General features: G+C 44.4%; 1 protein-coding gene across 2 annotated transcripts in view; it reads left to right on the top strand.

Annotated features, from left to right (window-relative positions):
- Positions 1 to 23,403, top strand: part of RUVBL1 (RuvB like AAA ATPase 1) — a 43,284-nt gene that overhangs the window by 11,040 nt on the left and 8,841 nt on the right. For both annotated transcript variants that reach the window (XM_055259755.2, XM_055259756.2), the window contains exons 4-8: positions 8,216 to 8,367; positions 11,482 to 11,571; positions 12,386 to 12,535; positions 14,282 to 14,345; positions 15,723 to 15,921. In XM_055259755.2, the coding sequence (XP_055115730.1) occupies positions 8,216 to 8,367; positions 11,482 to 11,571; positions 12,386 to 12,535; positions 14,282 to 14,345; positions 15,723 to 15,921 (655 nt within the window). The remainder of the gene's footprint in view (positions 1 to 8,215; positions 8,368 to 11,481; positions 11,572 to 12,385; positions 12,536 to 14,281; positions 14,346 to 15,722; positions 15,922 to 23,403) is intronic.

Below are 23,403 nucleotides of genomic sequence, written 5' to 3'. Positions count from 1 at the left end.
TTGTGGGAGGAGTTGGTCTCACTTCCTGAAGCCTGTGCACCGAAGCCTCTTTGTGGTGAAGATGCCTTTATGACTGGTATTCGTGGGACTGCTGTTTTTCTTTTGGCACTTAGTAGTGCATTATTTTTCAAACAAAACAAAACCCCAGTTTTTCTAATTGAAGTTCGTTAGCAATTGGAGCAACTATGGACCCTAGCTGTGAGCCTGGGCTTCTTCATGCAATAAATAGATGTGTCTAAAAGTGTTTTTAAATGAGTCATATTTTCCTGGAAGTCTTATTTTGCTATTAGAGATGACTATCCACTGAAAAGGTTTTGGACTCAAGCCAGAATCTTTGTGTGCCATGTGGCCAGAATGCCCCTGGTCCTGGATGGCAACAGAAGAGTTGTGGCCTGTCATAGAGTGAGGAGACTGTGTGGGGACTGGCAGAGCTTACAGGCTTATGGCACCTAACCCTTAGGGCCTCGGGCTATCATAGTGAGTGCCTGTGATGAGCCAGGCCTTCCCTCCCCTGAGGGGAGATTACCAATCTACATTTCGCATTTGAAGAAACAGTCTCTGAAAGTTAAATAACTTGCTAGGGACCCAGTTAGTAAGTGGCAGAACTAGTTTGATCCGACATCTGTCTCATTTCTAGAGCCGTTGCTCTGAAGATTGGCTGTGAGAAGAAAATGGCTTCTCTTTCGAATTTTTGCCTTTTGCTAGCTGGGACTTCTGGGGCAGTCTTTGGGCCCCATTTCTGTTGGTACAGTACTGGGCAAATCCTAGTTTCCCTCAGATCTGCTTATAGAAATAGCTTATTTCTTTTAACTGTTGCATAAAAATCCAGTTATTAAGCCATTTCTGTTTTTTGAACATTTAGATTTATTTTCAGCTTTTACTCTTAAAAACAAGGCTACTAGGAACATCCTTTTATGTGTCTTTGTGCACATGTGCGAGTATGTTTCTAGGATTTGCCTTCTGAGTCATGGGTTTTGAGTCCAAAACACTAGTCAGAGTGCCTGTACCAGTTTCCAGGCCCTTTCATTGTCAAACCAAAGTAAATATTCTTAAGAAGGAAATTTACCAGAAAACTTCGAGGAAATGATGAAACTTAAAAGACTGATGAAGTTTAGTTTCGGAGTAAGATCAGGTAGGGCCATGGTTAAGGCTTTTGATTTTACACTGAACTAAAGGAGAAGCAGTTAGAGGGTGCTGGTATCCCTGGGCTCTGGTTTTGCTTTTACCAGACCCCTCCGGCTGGGTTGGGAGTGGATAGTCAGGAGGGTGAGGGCAGAGAGGAGTCTGAGCAGGACAAAGTAGTGGCTTGGACCAGGGTGGTGGCAGTGGAAGTGCAAAGTGCTTGGATTCTGGGTGTGTTTGCATGGTAGAGCTGACAGGATTTCCTAAAGGGTTAGATGTGGGGCTGAAAGAGAGGAGTCGAGGAAAATTCCCAGGTTTGGCCATTTTTGGAGATGGGGAAGAATGGGAGGGAGCAGGTTGGGTGTTTACTCAGCGTCTCCTGGGGATACAGTGGTCAGTGTTTATCTTTGTAGACACAGTTCCTGGCACATAGTGGGTGCTCAGGAAAGTTCTTCTGAGTGAGTGAGAGAAGTCGGTAGACTTTGAAGCAGTTAGAAAACAGAAGTCTTTTTTTTTTGAGAGAGAGAGTCTCTGTCGCCAGGCTGGAGTGCAGTGGCGTGATCTCAGCTCACTGCAACCTCAGCCTCCTGGGTTCAAGCGATTCTCGTGCCTCAGCCTCCTGAATAGCTGGAATTACAGGCACGTGCCACCACACCCAGCTAATTTTTGTATTTTTGGTAGAGATGGGGTTTCACCGTGTTGGCCAGGATGGTCTTGATTTCCTGACCTCATGATTTGCCTGCCTCGGCCTCCCAGAGTGCTGGGATTACAGGCATGAGCCACCGTGCCTGGCTCATGCCTGTAATCCCAGAAGTCTTTAGCTAAAAAATAATGAAAACAGAAGTCTTTAGCTAAAAAATATGCCTGAGCTATAGACATATGTTGTTTGGTTTATGAAGTATTAAATTTGGAGCTAGTTGTCAATATTTAGCAATAGGGAAGTGTCATAAAGTGCTCATTTCTGCCTCCTTGAAGCAGCTTTCATTCCCACAGCAGGCGGAGCTGAGAGGGTCCTTCTGACCAGGTCACCATAAGCATTGAAGTTTGTGACTATTGGTCTAAACCAGAGAGATTATGAACTGTGTCCAGAGGCTAAGTTTTGTGTTACTTGGAATATATTTATTTTTATTTTATAATTTTAACACTTCCTCAGTGCCATGATTTGAATATTTTTAAAACTGCAAAGTATTTCTGCCTGGAAATATATTATTTTTACCATGAAATATTGGAATTTTTCGTGCTTATTTTAATTATTTTATTTTGTTTTAGTGCCATAGTCTCACCCTGTTGCCCAGGCTGGCCTTTTTTTTTTTTTTTTTTTTTTGAGACGGAGTCTTGCTCTGTCGCCCAGGCTGGAGTGCAGTGGCGCAATCTCGGCTCACTGCAAGCTCCGCCTCCCGGGTTCACGCCATTCTCCTGCCTCAGCCTCTCCGAGTAGCTGGGACTACAGGCGCCCGCCACTACGCCCGGCTAATTTTTTTGTATTTTTAGTAGAGACGGGGTTTCACCGTGGTCTCGATCTCCTGACCTCGTGATCCGCCCGCCTCGGCCTCCCAAAGTGCTGGGATTACAAGCGTGAGCCACCGCGCCCGGCCAAGGCTGGCCTTTAACTCCTGGGCTCAAGTGATTCTTCCACCTCAGCCTCCCAAGTAGCTGGGGCTATAGGTGCACATCATCATGCCTAGGTTTGGTGCCTATTTTATTTATCTATTTTTAAAACATTTTTCTCTTTTTAAATTTTTTTTAGAGACAGGGACTTACTCTGTTGTCTAGGCTGAAGTGCAGTGGTGTAACCATAGCTCCCTGCAGCCTCAACTCCTTGGGCTCAAGAGATCCTCCTGCCCCAGCCTCCCAAGTAGCTAGGACTGCAGGTGTGCATCACCACACCCAGCTAATTTTTTTTTAAAATTGTATGTAGGCCGAGTGCAGTGGCTCATGCCTGTAATCTCAGCCCTTTGGGAGGCCGAGGCCGGTGGATCACCTGAGGTCAGGAGTTCGAGACCAGGCTGGCCAACATGGTGAAACCCCATCTCTACTAAAAATACAAAAAATTAGCGGGGCATGGTGGCATACGCCTGTAATCCCAGCTACTTGGGAGGCTGAGGCAGGAGAATTGCTTGAATCTGGGAGGTGGAGGTTACAGTGAGTGGAGATTGTGCCATTGCACTTCAGCCTGGGTAACAGAGAGACTCTATCTCAAAAAAAAAAAAAAAAAAAAATTTACAGAGAGGCCAGGCCTGGTGGCTCATGGTAGTGCCTGTAATCTCAGTACTTTAGGAGGCAAAGGCAGGCAGATTGCTCGAGCCCAGGAGTTCGAGACCAGCCCGGGGAACATGGCGAAACTGCGTCTCTACAAAAAATACAAAAATTAGCTGGGTGTGGTGACGTGTGCCTGTAGTCCCAGCTACTAGGAAGGCTGGGGTGGGAGGATCACCTGAGCCCAGTAAGTCGAGGCTGCAGTGAGCTGAAATCACACCACTGCACTTCAACACAGGCAACAGTGAGACCCTGTCTCAAAAAAAAAATCGGGAGGCTGAGACACGAGAATCGCTTGAGCCCGGGAGGTGGTGGTTGTAGTGAGGTGACGTTGCGCCACTGCACTCCAGCTTGGGCTATAGAGTGAGACTCCATCTCAAAAAAAAAAATTGTTTTTGTAGAGATGGGGTCTCACTATGTTGCCCAGGTCGTCTTGAACTCCTGGCCTCAAGTAATCCTTTTGCCTTGGCCCCGCAGAGTGCTAAGATTATAGGAGTGAGCCACTACACCCATCCCAGTGCCAGTTTTAAACGGAGATATTACAAACTTACAGAGAGTATGTAAAACATTAATTGATTATGAAGTAAAGGCTTATACAGTCACCACCGAAGGAACAGAGCACGGCCAGCACCTCAGACATGTGTCCCTCCCTGGTCACAACCCCTTCCTCTCCCAGGTGGGACCCACAATGTGCCATAATTGTGTGGGAATGGTTTATGTGATCATCATAACCTTGTACACCCATGTGTGTATCTCTAAACCATGGGGCTTAATTTTGCCCTTTTTAAACTTTATCTAAATCATGCTTTATATGTTCCTTGTGTCTTGCTTCTTTAGCTCAGCGTCTATATCTGTAAGGCTCAGCCCATGTAATTACATGCAGTGTACTTTGTGGATTTTTACATTGTATTTGGAATCGCAGTGGAAATGACTCGCAGGACTCCTTTAAGGTTTAAAATCTTCAGAGTATTTTTTTTTTAAACATGTGCCCATGGTTTTATTTAACTCATAATAAAGATGAGATGAACAGTAAGATGTTACAACTGGTTCAAATGTCTGAGTACTTTTTTTTTTTTTTTAATTGAGGCAAGGTGTCACTCTGTCGCCCATGCTGGAGTACATGGCATGATCTTGGCTCACTGCAATCTGTTTCCTGGGCTGAAATGATCCACCTACCTTGGCCTCCCAAAGTGCTGGGATTACAGGCGTGAACCACCGCTCCTGGCCCGAGTATTTTTTTAAAAATGTTCTTTCTATTTACTTAAAAAATGTGTTTCTGATATTGATAAAATCTGTGAAAACTGGCTTTCACATGGGTGTATGTGTTTGCATTGCTTAAAGGTAACTTAAATGCTTTAAAATTCAGAAAAATAGAGGTAAGTTTCTTGGCATCTGTTTTGTAATTTGCCATTTTTGAGGGGAGTGGACAGTACCATTCTTTTGATGGCAGCGAGGTGAAAAGAAAATTTCTTGATCCTACCAGAGAATAAAAAGGCAGGCCATTGACTATCTTCAAAAAGGAACCCTGCCCATCTTCCTCTGCCTTTGAATTCTGTGAAGTTGGGAGAGGGGATGGGGAGGAAGCAATAAGCCGACCAGAAATAAAAAGCAGGGAGTCTGTGCTATTTCCTTGATGTGATGAAGGTCCCTGTCAGGGATTTAGAAACCTGAGCCAGCAGATGAAACCTGTGTCATTTGTGTTGTCGTTGCCAGAGATAGCGCCAGCTCAGCCCCTTTCCTGGCTAACAGCCGGTTTCATTGTCCATCACCCACGTCCCCCGCCGGCTTGTCAGCACAGAGCAACTTCTAAACAAATGTGGGGGCTAATGAGAGACGGGAATGTCTTTCTTCCCCTCCTTGAGGAATTTCATGCTACATTCATCTAACAGTAAATATAAGTAAGCATTCCATTTGAAGGAATTTATCGCTGTGGGATATAAAACGTTTGATTTTAAAAAATCAAAGTTCACCTTAAAAGTACAGGATTTTCTAAGTTTACCACAATGTTCTGATATATTCATGTTGTTTGGAGAATTTTTGTCTAAGATTAATGTTCAGGAACTAAGAATTTTGTAAAGCACAAATGAAATGGGTCCTCTCTTTTGGGGCTATTCCAAAACTTCCATTTATAGGCTATCAGATAGAATGAAGGTAGAGTAAAACTTTTCCTTAACTTTAATATCTGAGTGTCTTTGTCCTGACTGGGTTTCTGGGGTAGAGAAGGCAAACAGCCCAATGATAAGATAATGACCACATTTAAAAGTGAGAAGTTACAGAGCATACCTGACACTATAGGTAGTGTTTCTTAGTGCCATTGGAATATTTCCATATCAGAACGGAGGTAGCTTAATGGTGAGAAGACCAAAGCCTTATCAAGCCACCCTGCCATCAGAACTAGTTTATGTCTTCACATTTGTGAGTTGAATAGTTTTTCATTTATTCTTTAGATAACTGGATCTCAACTGTGTCTGCACTTTGGAATCATGGGGGGAATGTTAAACTAATAGTGATGGCAGGGGCCCATCCCCTGGGATTTGGAAGCAAGTGATCTGGGTACAGCCAGGGCATGATTCATTATAGGGGCCCCTCAGGTGGACCTAAAGGTTGAGAATCATGACATAGGCTCCAGCAGAGGTTTAGAGCAGTATTTCCTAAACTTAGGCCATCAGTGGTCTTACTTCACTGGGTCCCAGGTATTATTTACTTAAAATTTTTTTTTAAAGTAGACTTGGTAATTTTGTGCATATGTATAGAAAAGTGTGCAGAACATAAATACATAGCTTGGTGGATTATTATAAAGTAAAAACCTGTGAAACCAGCAGCTAATCAAAAAAGAGAATGTTGCCAGAACTCCAAAGCACCCTTCATGTCCACTCCCAGTTGCCATCCTTGCTTCCCCAAGTTAATGGTAGTCTTGATTTCTAACAGTATAGTTTCAGTTATGCCTGGCTTTTAGTGCTGAGGTTGAGGGTGTTACAGTGATACAGGCTGTAACATTACATGGCTGACTCGTTAGAGTTCTCAGGCCACTACCATATAGAACATGTAAATGTATCTGCAGGTTCGTTTCTTGGGTATTATTAATAGATGATCTGCCTAATGACAACCCCTTCACTCTTAGTGACTTCATTCATTCATCCATTCACTCTACCTGCCAATGTGCTATGCCCTCAGCTCAGGTGTGGGCAGTCTGCAGAGGGGTAGGCAAGGTCTGCAAGTTATGGCATTGCTGTGTGCTGGTGCTGTGCCAGTGGAAACACAGGTCACCATGGGGACAATTTGGAGGATGAGGAAGAAGAATGTGTGAAGGGGGAGGGGATAAGTTTTAAACTGAGTCTGCAAGGAGGAGTTGCCTAAGCTAAAAAGAGTGGTTCAGGAAGCAGAACCATTATATGCAAAAGCATGTAATGAACATAGAGATCACGTTCTAAAAGTTAATTTAACAACAATTCTTGGATAATGAACAAAGGTTTATTAAAGAGCTAATGTGGATGATGTTTAGAATTCGGAGAGAAATTTACCTTTATTTGCAATATTCTAATGTAAGGTGCTTTGGAAATTGGTTTTGTTGTTATGGCCTTAGAAAAATTGTAGAGCAGCTGGGCATGGTAGCTCACACCTGTAATCCCAGCACTTTGGGAGGCCGAGGTGGATGGATCACCTGAGGTCAGGAGATCAAGACCAGTCTGGCCAACGTGGTGAAACCTATCTCTACTGAAAGTACAAAAAAACCCCAAAAATTAGCCAGATGTGGTGGTGCACGCCTGTAATCCCAGCTACTTGGGAGGCTGAGGCAGAAGAATCACTTGAACCCGGGAGGCGGAGCTTGCAGTGAGCCAAGATCGTACCATTGCATTCCAGCCTGGGTGACAGAACGAGATTCTATCTCAAAAAAAAAAAAAAAAAAGAAAAAAGGAAAAAAAAAGAAAGAAAATTGTAGAGCAACACATTGCAAATAATGCATGACAACTGGGTATTTCTTCTTGGAGTATGCAGTGAGAGCCAGAGGCCCGTAACACCTGGCAGGGTTGAGTGTCACCTACTGTTGACATAGATACCTAATTATTTTAGTATGCCCTGCTCAGGCTTGATAATGTCAGAGGGTGTGTAGTGAGTTATTCCACTGGTTTAAAGATTTCCTTTGAGAGTCAAAAATTCAGGAAACAAGGCTACAGGAGTTTTGATAGCCACTGTTCTGGTGGAATAGAATAGTGTGGGTTTAGAGACTGAATTAAAGGTTAAAGGTAAATTTCACCCTCTTGGAAATGGAGCAGACAATTTTGAGAATTATAACTTGTCTATCTAGTTCTGGATTTGAACCTAGAAAGTTCCCTTAAAAAGTTACATTTCTAGGCTGGGCGCGGTGGCTCAAGCCTATAATCCCAGCACTTTGGGAGGCCGAGGAGGGCAGATCACGAGGTCAGGAGATCAAGACCATCCTGGCTAACTTGGTGAAACCCTGTCTCTACCAAAAGTACAAAAAATTAGCGGGGCGTGGTGGCGGGCGCCTGTAGTCCCAGCTACTCAGGAGGCTGAGGCAGGAGAATGGAGTGAACCCGGGAAGCGGAGGTTGCAGTGAGTCAAGATCTCGCCACTGCACTCCAGCCTGGGTGACAGAGCGAGACTCTGTCTTAAAAAAAAAAAAAAAAAGTTGCATTTCTAATAGTACCTCTAATTTACATTGATATGTTTGTATTGCCTTTTTACCCATCATGACACCCTGGAATATACATTATTAAGGTTGATTTGTCAGTTCTGGTGACATGGAAGTTTTGGGCTCTCAGTGTGAGAGAAAAGATTCTTCTTCTCACCATGGCCCCTCTGCCACCTCTTCCAGGGCTGCGAATAAAGGAGACTAAGGAAGTTTATGAAGGTGAAGTCACAGAGCTAACTCCGTGTGAGACAGAGAATCCCATGGGAGGATATGGCAAAACCATTAGCCATGTGATCATAGGACTCAAAACAGCCAAAGGAACCAAACAGTTGAAAGTGAGTACATGTTTGTGGCCTCTTTTCTCTCGACTCTCCTAGCACTGTGTGGCTTTGGGCAGGTGGTGTAACTTCTCTGCATCCCAGTTTCCTGACCTGTGCACTACAGGTGTTGATTTCTCACAGAACTGGTTGAGGATATTGTGTGTATAAAGTGGTACCTAGTATAGGGCTTGCACATAGGAGGACTCAAGGAAGATAGCTCTTTTCTTACTTACTCCTAGGAATCTCTGCATGTTAAAATGTGAGCTATGTGGTTAAGTCAAGAAACTGCTTCTGCCATCCCATGTCCCATATTATGACCATGCATCAAATACCCTGGGCTGGGTCTGAACCTGGGCATTAATTTTTCCAGTTATCAGTGCCCGTGCTCATAGAAAGAAACAGCATTGATTAATCAAATAAGAGTTGTATAAAGATGATGGATGGACTTTCCAGGGGCCACATGAGAATCCTGACTGCAGTTGCTTGTGTCAGGAACCTGTGGTCACTTCAGTGGCTGGTTCTGCTTAGTACAGGGCTTTGTGGAGAGGCCAGAATGGTGACACTGGATAGCCCTCAAAGACACTCCCCAGCCACCTGCCCTATAAGTCTTTAGGATGGAGGCAGTAGAGTTTCTAGGGGAAGAGCATGAGTTTTGGAGTCTTAAGTCCTAAAGGAATCGCTGGCTTTGTTACTTACAACTGTGTGGCATTAATCTCTGAGTAGTAGTTTCTTTATTTGTTGAATGGGAATAATAATTGCCTGTCTTTCAGGGTTATGGCTTTGGGTGTGGCACCTAGTTACCTAATGAATGATAGCTGTTAATGTTATCGTGAAAGCCTTCACTTGGAGAAATGGAGCAGTCTGGATTTTAGGCTTTGCCTTATTATTAATAAATATTATCATTATAGCTGTCATTTATTGTATGTGTCAGGCCTTGGACTAAGTGCTTCAGCAAACATTTATTGTCATTCATAACATTATATGTGTATATGTTTGCGTGTGTGTATGTGTGTATAATTTCCATCATGTTACAGATGAAGGCTCATAAAGAGGTTACATAGTTATCCTGGGATCATCCAGCCAGTCACGTGGCAGAGCTGACCCTCTGAGTCCTAACCATTGTACTGTCTGCCCACCAGCTTGCTGTGTGACCTTTGGAAGTCAGCTGAGCTCTCTGGGACTCAGTTTTCTCATCTATAAACTGCAGGAGATTGACTATATAATTTCTCCATTTTTATTCTGTTCTACGATTTTATGGTTCTTTGATTCTCTAAGGTTGTTTCTTGGTCACTGCTTTATGGAGATCATAAAAATGTCACTTCTTCAAAGGGCCATTTTTCTTTTTCCTAACAGGGTTTCCATCTCAGGAGCTTGCCTCTGCAAATATCTCTTTTATACCTACCCCTCGTCCTTCCATTCTGAATTAATTAGATTCCTCAGTAGCATCTGCCACCTTTCCAGTAATTACATCTTCAGTCAATTCATTTGGGAAATTAACCGGTATAAAAATGCTTGAGGCAAAAAAGTATATTCTCCAATGTAGGACAGATAAAATGAGGCATACAGTTTAAATTTCAGCTATTTGTAATGCTGCTTTGTACAGTTTCTTTACAAAAATAATGTAGAGGAGAAGATGAAATTTTTCTTCCAAAATGAATACTTTTAGGTATTTTTAGAATATGTACAAGATATTTGGATAGAAGGTGCTCAAATACTTGGTGGATATTCAAGTCTGAAGGAGTCTTCTGAGTCCTAACAATGAGAACGCCATTAGTACTCATGACCCCTTCCTGCCAGGCCTTACCTGGGGGCCTCACCCACTTTTGTCCTTAGGCGCACAGACTCACAGCAGTTCTGCCAGGGGCTGCCGTCCCCACCCAGTTAAGGAGAGGCAGAACCCTGGGTTTGCTGTTGTGGTGGTAGTTTTTTAAAAGCTTTATTGAGATAGCATTTTAAATAAAACTCACCAATTTTAAGTATACAATTCCAGGAATTTTAATGTATTTTCACGGTTGTACAATCACCACAATCTTAATTTCAGAACATTTTCATTGCCCCAAAAAGAATCCTCCTGCTCATTTACAGTCATTCCCCATTCCGACTGTAGCCCTCGGCAACTACTAATCTACTTTCGGTTGCCTTCTTTTGGACATTTCATATAAATGGAACATACAGTGTATGTCTTTTTTTGTATCTGGCTTCTTTCACCAAGCCCTGTGTTTTTACTTTTTAATTTTGTTTGGGCAAAGCCCGAGTTTTTTTCCACCATAGCTACATTATATAACATAGCTCTCCATGAAGACCTCGAGAAACTTGTGTTTAACTACAGAATCCTTACAAAGGCAGCTGTCCTAGAATATTAATCACTGAGGGTCACCAGAATCTGGAGAAAAGCAACAGTTCCCCAAATCTGCTTATTTCCTTTCCTGGAGATATAAGCAGGCAGACCCAAGGGCACAAACACTGGGATGTGAATCAAAAGGCTTGGGAAAGATTCTCATTTATGCTTTTCTTTGAATTACTGTGTACATCTGTGATTGCACCTGGGTGCTGTTGTATAGATGAGGAAACTTAGAACTGAGAACCTTATCCAAAATCATAGGCCCTGCAAGATGCCAGCCTTGAGATTGGTAAGCAGGTGCTGGCACGTACTTCAGTTGCGGAAAGTTCCACCCACCTGAGGTGAGGCGAATGAAGGAGTGAAGTAGGGATGATGATCTCAAGAGGGGTGATAGGGCCTGTGGTCCTGTGGACAGTGGGGGCTGGGTCCACCTGTCTCAGGGCAGCCAGGGCCATCCTTATAAAAACGCTGCTGCCAGTTTACAGCCTTTGGAATCAAGGGAAAGAGGAGAGTAGGTGTCCCCTGTGTCCCTCTCATGCTTGTTACATAGGGATGCAGGTATGCTGCCCCCCCTATTTTCTCCCTGGTGTGCTTAGTCCCCCAGCCAGTCTGTTGTGTGGTACTCACGCATTCACACTCCTGCAGGTCCCAGTATACATGTACACGCAAAACAGGCTTTCTCCATGCACCTGCTAGCTACCTCAGATCCCTTATGGAAAGGTACCTTACATGGTGTCAGAAGGAAATGGAATATGTATTACACTTCTGATTTACATTTTCTTTTTTAGCTGGACCCCAGCATTTTTGAAAGTTTGCAGAAAGAGCGAGTAGAGGCTGGAGATGTGATTTACATTGAAGCCAACAGTGGGGCCGTGAAGGTAATGCCTTCCTTGGGACACAGCATTGTCCCTGATTTGTTTGACATGAGAAAACCTAAGTGACAAGGGAGTTGCTTTCTTCAGAGGGTGTGGGGTGTGTGGGGAGGGGCTGGTGTCTGTTATGAAGCTGATGGAAGGTCAACTAGTGGCCCTTTATGTATAATAAAGTTTGCCTTCCCTTTATCTTCATTCTTTAACCTTCTCGCGATTAAAACAGACAGTCTGTTAGAAAAAATACTAAAACCTGTTCAGAGGGGGAGGACAGGGTGAGAAACCAAAACAACTTTAGTCACTTTCAAATTGAAATGTGCAGTGTATTTAATCTTCCTTTTATCTCTTTGGTATTTTCTTCCCAAGATATATGCATGTGGGAAGGAACGCTGCATTCGTTGGCATTCTTTTCTATCTGATTTTCAGGGTCCTGTACACTGTTCCTCACTGTTTAATGGATGGGCATAATACTTCATATCATACAATAAATCACCCACCTACAAAAGAGTCTGAGCAGCTCCTCCGCCTCCAGTTAATCTACTGGATTTGCCCTTTATCAGGAATTGCATACAGTTAAAAGAAAGAAGGGAAAAAGGACTTTGGGAGAAAGTATCAGGTGTTTTTCAACCCAGTTTTTGGAGCCCAGCGATGAGCAGATAGCTCCCTTCTCTTGGCAGCAGGGGAGTGGGGCATATTTGGAGTTTGTCAAGTAGGCTGTCAGGCCTGCAGTGGGAACTGAGACCTTTATCTCACTTAGCCCTGTGCCATTTGGGGACTTGGCAGTGAAAACTCACCAGGCACTCATGTTTCTCTCTTTTTGCAGAGGCAGGGCAGGTGTGATACCTATGCCACAGAATTCGACCTTGAAGCTGAAGAGTATGTCCCCTTACCAAAAGGGGATGTGCACAAAAAGAAAGAAATCATCCAAGATGTGACCTTGCATGACTTGGATGTGGCTAATGCACGGCCCCAGGTACTGCCTCGATGCCTGGGTGACCTGGCACATTAGCCCTTTTGTATGTGTGTGGAGGTCTGGGAATGAATTGTCAGAGTCTTGCTGCCTTTCTTGAGGTAGACGGTCCTTTTCTATCTGTAATGTTCAGCAATTAACGTCGACATGAGCTACGAGGGACTCCTTTGTTCCCATTCAAATGCTGTAGTCACAGATGATTTCATGTGTATTGTTTCTTATCCCAGCCAAGCCTCTGGCCCTGAGCTAGCCAGCTTCCTCCATGGCTTCACTCCAGCAGTGGGCTCATGCCTGGGATTCTCTGGGTGTTAATGGCAGGAGGGCAGGAGTGTTCTATGAGCCCTTTACAGGATTTCAGAATGCCTAACAAAGCTCTTTCTTTCCCCCTGCTTAGCAAAAGCCACAGTATTTTAGCTTTGATTTGGTACTGTTGTCTGCTTCTCATGCAGATGGATACTTATGCCTTGACTAGTAAAATATAGGAAAGGATGCTATCACTATATGACATTTCTAGGAAATATGTGATTAAAAGAAACAAGACACCACTGTTTCTTGTGATGGTCTTCCAGTTTGGTTTCATCTTCATCCTAAAAAAGACACCTCTTCACTATTAGGGAATAGTTTGTTTTCTGACTTGAAATTTGATCCGTGGGTGTTTTCTTCCTTGGAGCTTTGGTCGAGAGATTACTGAAGACTCATCTTGGACCAACCCCTTGGTTGGTGAAATGGCCATCCCCAAACTGACCTCCTGGGAGTCCTTGACCTGAGAAGAGTGCTGGGCTGGGAGTCAGAAGTCAGGAACTGTGTTGCTCCATCACTGATCAGCTTGGTTAATTTGTCACTTTGGGTCTCTGGGTTTTCTGTGGTTTAGGGTTCTGATTTTGAGTTTCCTCCTACCTGGCAAGGTAGTTTTGAGGACCAGACAGGAAACGTTTGCTGCCTTTAGCTATTCAGCATTTAGTGAGCCCCTCTGTGTCTCAGGGCCTGGTAACCAACAGGTGATCACTAAATCCTGAACAAATGACCAAACACCAGCCTCTTCCTCTTGCGGACTGCACTGTTAGGAGCCCGCAGGAGGATGCAGGTGAGTGGTAAACCTGTTATGGAGTCAGCCATTCCACAGGGAGGGGCCCATAGACTGAGCAGCTCCGGGTTAAGTAAGGACTAGACTGATGCAAGCCTGTGGTCAAATCTAGTGAGAGGAAGCACAGCAATATAATCATGGTATATTTATACTTGTTCTTTATACTTACTCCTATAGTCCACGTGTCTCTAAAGGCACAGGAACGTTTGGAGGAAGTCCTGAGTCCGGTTAGGGTCAGATGCCCCCTAGAGGGCATTTGACTTGAACTTTAATGACTGGGAACTTCCTAGGAAGGAGAATGGCATTCCTGGCAGATGGAATAGACTCAAAAGCACTGAGTCATAAAAAAGCTTGGGGGTGTCCAAGGCAGGGCTGGTAGTCTTGTGTGGCTAATCAAGGAACAAGGGATTGGAAAAAGATAGGGCTGGAAAAGGAGGCTGGGCAGGCCCCACGGAGCTTATACTTGCCATGAAAAGATTTTGTTTGATTCTTACAGGTCAGGGGAACCTCTAAAAATTCCTCTGTGTTTAGAAGCTCCTCAGGCTTTGAGGAGGAGTCTCCATACCTCAGGATCCCATGTTGAGTTGATGAGTGGGATGCAGGGGGATGAGGCTTCTGTAGTCACCTTAGAAAGCAGCACTGACTCTAAGTCTTCTCTTATGCAGGGGGGACAAGATATCCTGTCCATGATGGGCCAGCTAATGAAGCCAAAGAAGACAGAAATCACAGGTAGGAGAACCAGTGTGCCCTGTGAGCAAGGGGCAGGGTGGAGGGCCCCACATTCTGAGATGCTCTTGTGGCTCTGTGAGCACATCTGCCCTGAGGAAATGCCTCAGAACAGTTCCTTCTTCCTCATAGCTCAGAGCTTGACTCTAGCCTAAGTTTCTGGTGGCATTTAGGCAGCCATACAGCACACTGTGTGCTATCTGCCCCACTGCAGTCACAGTTTCTGGCCCCTATGAGGCCCCAGAAATACGGATTTGTGTCGCCCAGCTCTGCTGGAGCACAGGTTCTGGAGCCCTGGTGCGGTCAGCCCCCTCCCTAGTAGAGCACAGGGCAGCTCCACAGACCAGCTCCACATACTGCCCTGCCCAGTTTGTGGGCACTTCCCAGAGCTCCACAGGGGACACTGCTGCTGCTCCCCTGTGAACCTTTATTTAACTTGCTGCTCTTCCCAGCTTTCCTGTTGCTGTGTTTTTTTCTAATTCCATCTACAGTTTCGTCACCTTAAGATGTTAGTTAAACATTAAAGCAAATATTGTCTTTAAAGTTTTAGCCAGGGCAGCAATCTGAGACCTTTCTGTTCGAGTTGTCAGAAGCAGTTTCTTTTCACACGGTTTTCGGTGTGCATCCTCTTAGGACAATCCCTGTCTCGTGCTTTTGGTGGAAGACGCTGCTCAGATCTTCCAGCTTTCTGTTTGTGAGCTGCTCGCTCCTGATGATAACACAGAAGCTGGTTTGGAAAATGAGCACTGAGACCTTAGCTGGGTTATGTAACTTTTGAGAGACTCATCCCTCTAGGAGCTCTGAGATTGGGCCTTTCTTCAGACCCTTTCATTCTTTGAAGGTTTCTGCTCAGGATTCTAAAAGCACCCACGTCCTTAGTCCAGGCACTTGATTGAAAGTTAATTAACCTAAGCATTGTTGTATGGGACCAAAAGAAAGGGTCATTTACTGAGTATAGAACAGGAAAATTTGCATGTGAAAACTCATTTCACTCAGGGCTCCCAAACTCCAATGTCTCCCAGATCAGACAGAGCTAGATTGGGTATGTGGGAAGTGATAAGGCATGGTAGAGAGTGTGACAGCAGTGAGCGTGTCCTGTGAAGGATTCCCATGCAGAACACCCGTGCAACCTTTTTACATTTAACCAAACCCATCTTTTGGGGGAGGCTGCTAATTTTGTGACCTTTAGGTGTGATTATCACTGTGTTCAGATGACGACACCAAAGCCTGGAGTGGGGACACACCCTGTCTGGGATCACATAGCTAGTAGGAAAACTAGGCTCCTAGCGTGGGTTTGGATTGAATTCAGGTGGAGGAGAAAAGGCGCTAGTCTCCCCCAGCCCTGTGCTGACGTTGCCTGCCCATCCTTGCATCTCCTAGACAAACTTCGAGGGGAGATTAATAAGGTGGTGAACAAGTACATCGACCAGGGCATTGCTGAGCTGGTCCCGGGTGTGCTGTTTGTTGATGAGGTCCACATGCTGGACATTGAGTGCTTCACCTACCTGCACCGCGCCCTGGAGTCTTCTATCGCTCCCATCGTCATCTTTGCGTCCAACCGAGGCAACTGTGTCATCAGGTAGGATGACTGCCTGCCAGCCACAGGCTTTTTCACCTTCCATCTGGGCTCATTTGTTCCTCAAGATCTCTCTAAACCCCATGAGGTGGGACAGGGATGAGGGGAGGTCATGTTGTTTTTGAGGGAAAATGTGCCAAGTGGCTTGCCTCTGGCCTCATTTCCCTAGTCACCAAAGGCAGCAGCTGACCTGTCACTCATGATAAGGGTCTCCCACGTGATCTCTGGGGTGTGATACTACAATTTGGTCATTCAAGTGGAGTGTACAAAGGTGAGATCAGACAGGGCTAGCCTTTGATGACATTATACACATGAACGTCTGCAGTCTTCATCTGCGCTCCGAGAGGTAGGCATTATTGGCGTCATTTTTCAAATAAGGAAACTGGAATCATAACTTGTCCCTCATTGTAAAGACAGGATAAGAACCCAGCTCTTTCTGATAACAAAACCAGCGTTTTCTTTTTTTTTTTTTTTTTTGAGATGGAGTCTCGCTCCTTCGCCCAGGCTGGAGTGCAGTGGCGCGATCTCAGCTCACTGCAAGCTCCACCTCCCGGGTTCACACCACTCTCCTGCCTCAGTCTCCCGAGTAACTGGGACTACAGGTGCCTGCCACCATGCCTGGCTAATTTTTTTGTATTTTTAGTACAGACGGGGTTTCACCGTGTTAGCCAGGATGGTCTCGATCTCCTGACCTCGTGATCTGCCCGCCTCGGCCTCCCAAAGTGCTGGGATTACAGGCGTGAACCACCACGCCTGGCCCCAGCATTTTCTTTCTATCCCAGACCTCTGAACCACACTGGTGTCTTTCCATCCTCCCACTCCACTCCTTCCCATCCCTTTGGCCTGCCTTTGGGAAGGGCAGATGTTGACCCCTGGAAGACAGTGTTCATACGGTGCTCATCCTGCCAAGATTAGCCCAAAGCTGGGCCAGGAACTTTCCTGGGGTTGCTTTTTCTCCTAAGCACTCTCCACGCTCGCGTTCCTGGAGAACACCCCATCTTCCCATCTCTCAAGCCCAGTGTCGGTATTCCCAGTACCTGGTAGTTTTATTGCTCTTTTGGTTTTCTGTGATCCTGTTTAAACATTAGTGCCTGGTCTCTCCAGTGCTGGGGGCACAAAGGTGGGTGATGAGGGGCCTCTTTTCAAGCCTGCAATAGAGTAGTGTGGGGACAAAGTCCCTGAAGCTGCATGCTCAGGGCAGTGGAGGCAGTGGGAGTTAGATACCCTGTGGCCCATGAGTATCTCAGGACAGAGCTGGAGCCAAACTGAGCTTGAAATCAAAACTGCTGATTTGCCTAACTCAGCTCTGAATGATGGTGGGCCCTATCTAAGATTTTAGTTTGCTCTTAATAGAGAAGCTTTATTTTTAAGACTGTCCAAGCTGGGCACAGTGGTATGCACCTGTAGTGTACTCTTTGGGAGGCTGAGGCGGGAAGATTGCTTGAGGCTAGGAGTTTAAGGCTGTAGTGTGCAATGATTGCATCTGTGAATAGCTATCGCACTCCCACCTGGGCAACAGTGAGACCCCATCTCTAAAAATAATTAAAAAAAAAAAAAAACATGCAAACTCTGGTGTTGCTGGCTCTGGGTAAGCCCCACAGTGGGGGTTCTGTAGTGCTGTGAGCACTGCAGTATAGCAACAGGTCTTCCCCCTTAGGTGGTTTCTTTCACTTGCAATTAGGAATTAAATGCATGATTCAAGTCCATATGGCAGCATCTTGTAGCTACTCTGAATCCCCGTCCGTGATGCTCTCTGGACAAGACCACTGTCACAAGTGCTTCCTAAGTCTTGGAGAGAAAGTGTGTGCCAGATCCAGCATGGCTACCTGGGCAGCTTCTGGAGACAGATGCATGGGGGCCTTATGCCTGGTATGCCTGGCATGCCTGTGGCTGGCTGGACTTGCTTAGCCTTGGCCAGGCCAGGCTGAAGCCTGACAGTGCAGCTGGTGAAAGGGCTCAGCCTTGGACAGATGGTGCCCCCTGCTGGGGAGCTCTGATAATAGGCTTCCCTCCCTCCACAGTAGGGAACCCAGCCCAGCCTGTACCTGCAGAGCCTGGCATCTCTCGTCCCCAGAAGTAAGGTCTCTCAGTCCCATCCCACTCAGGACTAAGGTGCACAGAAAGGTGGCCTTGATCTCAGAACCTGCTCAGTGGAGACAAAGCTCTGGTCAGCCTGAAACCCAGGAGATTTGGCCCCAGGCCCATCTGGGCTGATTTGATCAAGGGCTGCTAGAGGTTGTGGAGACTCCTTGCCGGACTGTAGTTACTCAAGTGGAAGGAAGACACTTAGAGCATGGATCTTTAGGCAGGTCGGCTCAGGTAACACAGATTCGGTTGTTTGCAGATTGGAAGAGAATTTTGGCACTATGTTCTAGTAGGAAATTTGTTGTAGTGGTGATAATAATGTCAACATGGTAATGAAAAAAGTAATAGCCAACAATAATAGCCATCTGACATGCTTCCTACAGACTCCACCCCTAGAGGGGAACTACAGGGCTTCCTTACCCCCCAGAACCACAGCTGATCTCTAGAGCTCCGAAGGAAAGGGAGGGGGAAGGGAGGTGACTAACTGAGGGCTTCCTCTGTGTCAGAAACTATCCAGAGCGCTCTACATGGGCCATCTCATGTCCTCCCAGGACACTCTGACAACCCTGTGAGCAGTTGAGGTTATCTCCAGACTCAAATGGGAGGTTACCTGCCCAGGCCATAGGCTAGAAAGTGTTGCCACTGGAACCTGAGCCCAGAGGAACGTCTGGGTCCAAACTCCATGTTCTCACTGTTCTCCCACACTGCTTCCCAGTGGCCCCTGGGCTGTGAGCGGGGATGGAGCTTTGACGGGGTGCTGCCTGGAGGTGGCAGTGGGGAACTGTTGAATGCTGACAACAGATTGCTGTGAAAATGCAGCCTCCTAGGAGTGTTCTTTCCCAGGTAGTGTACGCTCCCTCTTGGCTTCTTGCCGCTCACCCCTCCCTGTGTAAATGACCCTTGTGGATTGAGCCTCAGAAGTGATCCCACTCTCTGATGGCCGTTGTGTTTTATGGAGCATGAATTTCAGCACTAGCCTGGTTCCTACATGGAAAAATTACAGGCATTGGAGTCATGTGGAAGCTCATGACCTGGGTGAGTTCCTTGACCTCTCTGAATCTTACCATCCTCATCAGGAAATGGGAATATCAGCACCTTTTTTGCAGAATTACGTGAAGAGTAGAAAAAGTGAAGTTGTCACGCAGGCCAGGCCTAGAGTATTGCCCTCTTGGAAGCTGATTTCATGCCCCTGCCTGGTCTGCCCTGTGGACATGGCTTGACCTCAGGGATCTCTGAGAACCCAGCAAGGCATGAAGCCTCTTTATAGCCCCTCCTGACCTTGACGAGCAGCCCCCAAGTCCTTTAGGTCACCTCTCCCTGTGTACAGCTGATGTGGGAGCCGTTCTAGAAGAAGCAACTGTCCCTGGTCCTCTTGATACTCCAGGATCCTTCTGGGAAAGGTCCATCCATGGATGACAGGGAGGCAAAGCTCTGTTGCCTTCTTGCCTGGCTCCTCCCTAACTTGCCACCATAAGAAGTCCATTTCCTTCCAGGCTCAGGATACTGAACTGTTAGATGAAAGCCCAGCACTGATCCCAGCTTGGAAACTGGGAGATTTTCTTTTCATATTGAGGTATAGCTCCCTGGGATTAGGAGTTCTTGTAGGAGTTTCTCACTGAAAGTCACTTTGTTGCACCAAAGCATCAAGACTTAAGAAACAGTATGGTCTCTGCTCAGTGTAACCCTGTGGCAGACAGTGTTTCAAAAAAAAAAAAAAAAAAACAACAACTTTATGGAGACATAATTCATATAAAATACAATTTTTTTTTGTGGTTTCTAGTGTATTCACAGAGTTGTGCAACCATCACCACAGTCAAATTTAGAATATTTTCATCACCCCAAAAAGAAACTATACCCATCAACAGTCATCGTCCCCTTCTGCACCCTTACCCCCATCCACCGGCAACCATTAATCAATTTTGTCTCTATAGATTTGCTTTTTCTGGAAATTTTGTATGAATAGCACCATATAATCTGGTCTTTTGTGACTGGCTTCTTTCACTTAGCATGATGTTGTAGCATGCGTAGTACTTATTTCTTTTTCCAGCTGAATAGTATTCTATTATATGGAATATTTAATAGTGTATCTTATTTAACCATTTATTAGTTGATGGACATTGGGTTGTTGGCTTATTATGAATAATGCTGCTCTGAACATTTGTGTACAACTTTTTCTTTCTTTCTTTTTCTTTTTTTTTTTTTAAGTAGGGATGGGGTCTCACTTTGTTGACCAGGCTGGTCTTGAACTCCTGGGCTTCAAGGATCCTCCTGCCTCAGCCTCCCAAACTGCTAGGATTACTGTGAGCTACCACACCTGGCCTATGTACAGCATTTTTAAGTGGACATGGTTTTTATTTCTTTCGGTTATGTACCTAGGAGTGGAATTGCTGGGTCCAGTGGTAACTGTTTAACCTTTCAAGGAACTGCCAGCTGTTTTCCAAAGCCAGCTGCATCATTTGACATTCCTACCAACAATGGATGAAGGTCCCAATTTCTCCACATTCTTGCCAACACTTGTCTGTCTTTTTGATTATAGATATTCTAGTGGGTAATGAAGTAATATCTCATTGTGGTTTTGATTTGCATTTCCTTAACGACTAAGGATGTTGAGCATCTTTTCATGTGCTTATTGGCCATTTGTATATTGTCTTTGGAGAAATGTTTATTCACATCCTTTGCCCATTTTTTATTCAGGTTCTTTGTCTTTCCGTTGTTGAAATGTAAGAGTTCTTTATATATTCTGGATACTAGATCTTTATCATTTATATATGATTTATAAATATCCTATTCTTCGGGTTGTCTTTTCAGTTTCTTGATAGTGTCTTTTGACACACAGAAGTTTTAAATTTCAATGAGGTCCAATTTATGTTTCTTCTTTTGTTTGTGTTTCTGGTTTCATATCTAAGAACCCATTGCCTAATCTAAAATCACAAAGGTTTATGCCTGTGTTTTCTTCTAAGAGTTTTATAGTTTCAGTTTTTATGTGTAGGTTTATGATCCATTTGTAGTTAATTTTCATGTAGGGCATAAGGAAGGGGTTGGTCCAACTTCATTATTTTGCATGTGAATATCCAGTTGTCCCAGAACCATTTGTTGAAGACTGTTCTTTTTTTATTGAAGTGTTTTGGCAGCCTCATCAGAAAATCAAATGGTTGTCTTTTTAGCACTCTTACTGTGTGCCCACTGAGCCAAGGTTAAGTGGATAGTAGGTGAGTTACCCATCGCATTACCCACAGAGGTGTTTTTACTGTGCTTTCTGTCAGCAGAAAAGCTTTGTATTATCTGTGTCCCTGTAGTTACAGGATTACATAAAGAAGCATTTATGTAGTAATTCTCAACCAGGGGCAAATTTGTTCCGCTGGGGACATGTAGCAACGTCTGGAGACATTTTTACTTAACATGACTCAGAAGTGCTGCTGGCATCTAGTGGGTAGAGGCCAAGGATGCTGCTGAACATCCCACAGCGCATAGGACAGCCCTTCAAAAAGAGTTAATTTGGTCCAAAACATCCACAGTGTCACAGTTATTGTAAGAGTTATTGTAAGAGGAAAGTAGTCACAAATGAGTCAGCCATGTTGCACATGTGGTGGTATATCTATAGGATACATTTCTAGAAGTACATTTGTCTTGCTCTTATAGATAAGTTGTATTGGATTCCAAGGAGATTTGGGTCTGTGGCTTCATAGCTCCAAACTGTCTATCTGGAGGAAGCTCACTAATGGCCGAGTTTGGACAATTGCTGAATGGTAAAATGTTAAAATTAATAGTAGACTGAGCCAAAGCCAGAAATGAACTTCTAAGATGCAAGAATAAGTCTGCAGATTTACCAAAATGTAATTATTATCTAGCTTCTTATTAGCAGTTTCATAACATTACCATTATCGCTGCCTTGTTAAACTGTGATCCTACCCATCCCCGGTCCCCCAGCTCCTGCTGAGGTCAGCACATGGCCCAGCACCGCTGCTGGCACATGAGGGCTCCACTCAGCCAGCCCACTCAGCAGCATCACCGACTGGAACCGTCTCCCACTAATATGGCTTCTAGAAGAAACTTTCTACTTCAGATTCATAGCTTGGACAAATCTCAAAAATGTTTGGTCTTTAATTCCTGAAAAATGCTTAGCAGTCCTCAGCAGCCTTTTCTTTTGTTTTTCTCCTCAAATTCCTTTTTACCACTTGGTAGCCTTTTAATAGACTTTAAAAACTATAAGAAATGTTATTAATGCATTTCTATAAATTCTGTTCTTGTGAAGTTTGATTCGAGAGTACTTTATTTTTCTCTAACCTTTTCTTCTTTAAACTTTTTATGTTTGTTGTGATCTATCATGGGTGGTGTAGAATTTTGGATATTTTTGTCCTTGGGATATTTTAATGTGGCAAAATTGAGATCTTAGGATTTCCTCAGAATTCCCAAAAGAATTCTCAAATAAGACTTAAAAAACACTTACGGCCTAAATAGAATTAAAAAACTAAATATTAAATGTAGTTTTAAAAGGTTATTTTACTTAATGTGAAGGTTCCAGGCACACCGAATACTGAGATTTGAATCATGATAGAATTTCATCTTTATAATTCTTCCTAATTTTAAAAAGACATTCGTTGCTGGAAAAAGATAAGTTTTCTCTAAAGTTAACTTAATATTTGTATTTCCTAGTAGTTTGTTTCTGTATTTACTTTGAAGATTTTAATTTTTTTTTTTTTTTTTTGAGACGGAGTCTCACTCTGTCACCCAGGCTGGAGTGCAGTGACATGATCTCGGTACACTGCAAGCTCCGCCTCCCGGGTTCACGCCATTCTCCTGCCTCAGCCTCCCAAGTAGCTGGGACTACAGGTGCCTGCCACCATGCCCGGCTAATTTTTTGTATTTTTAGTAGAGACGGGGTTTCACCGTGGTCTCAATCTCCTGACCTCTGATCTGCCTGCCTCGGCCTCCCAAAGTGCTGGGATTACAGGCGTGAGCCACTGTGCCCAGCCGATTTTAATTTTTTTACATTAGATATAACAATTCATTAATGTAGCATTTTATTCTCTTTGAATCGTTTTTATTGTGGTAAAATGTGTGTAACATAAAATTTGCCATTTTAACCATTTTTAAATGTACAATTCATTGGCATTAATGACATTCACAGGGTGGCATGACCATCGCCACTATTTCTAAAACCATCACCACTATTTCCAAAACTTTTTCATCACCTCAAAAACAGAAACTCTGTAACCATTAAGCATGAAGTCCCAACCCTCCCTCCCCTCAGATCCTGGTAACGTCTCATTTATTTCTGTCTTTTTTTTTTTTTTTTCTTTTGAGATAGGGTCTCACTGTGTCACCCAGCCTGGAGTGCAGTGGCATAGTCTTGGCTCACTGCAACCTCTGCCTCCTGGGCTCAAACGATTCTCATGCCTT

The sequence above is a fragment of the Symphalangus syndactylus genome, chromosome 21 (genome assembly GCF_028878055.3).
Source record: "Symphalangus syndactylus isolate Jambi chromosome 21, NHGRI_mSymSyn1-v2.1_pri, whole genome shotgun sequence".
In the NCBI taxonomy this organism is placed as follows: Eukaryota; Metazoa; Chordata; class Mammalia; order Primates; family Hylobatidae; genus Symphalangus; species Symphalangus syndactylus.
This window is presented reverse-complemented; position numbering and strand designations above follow the sequence as displayed.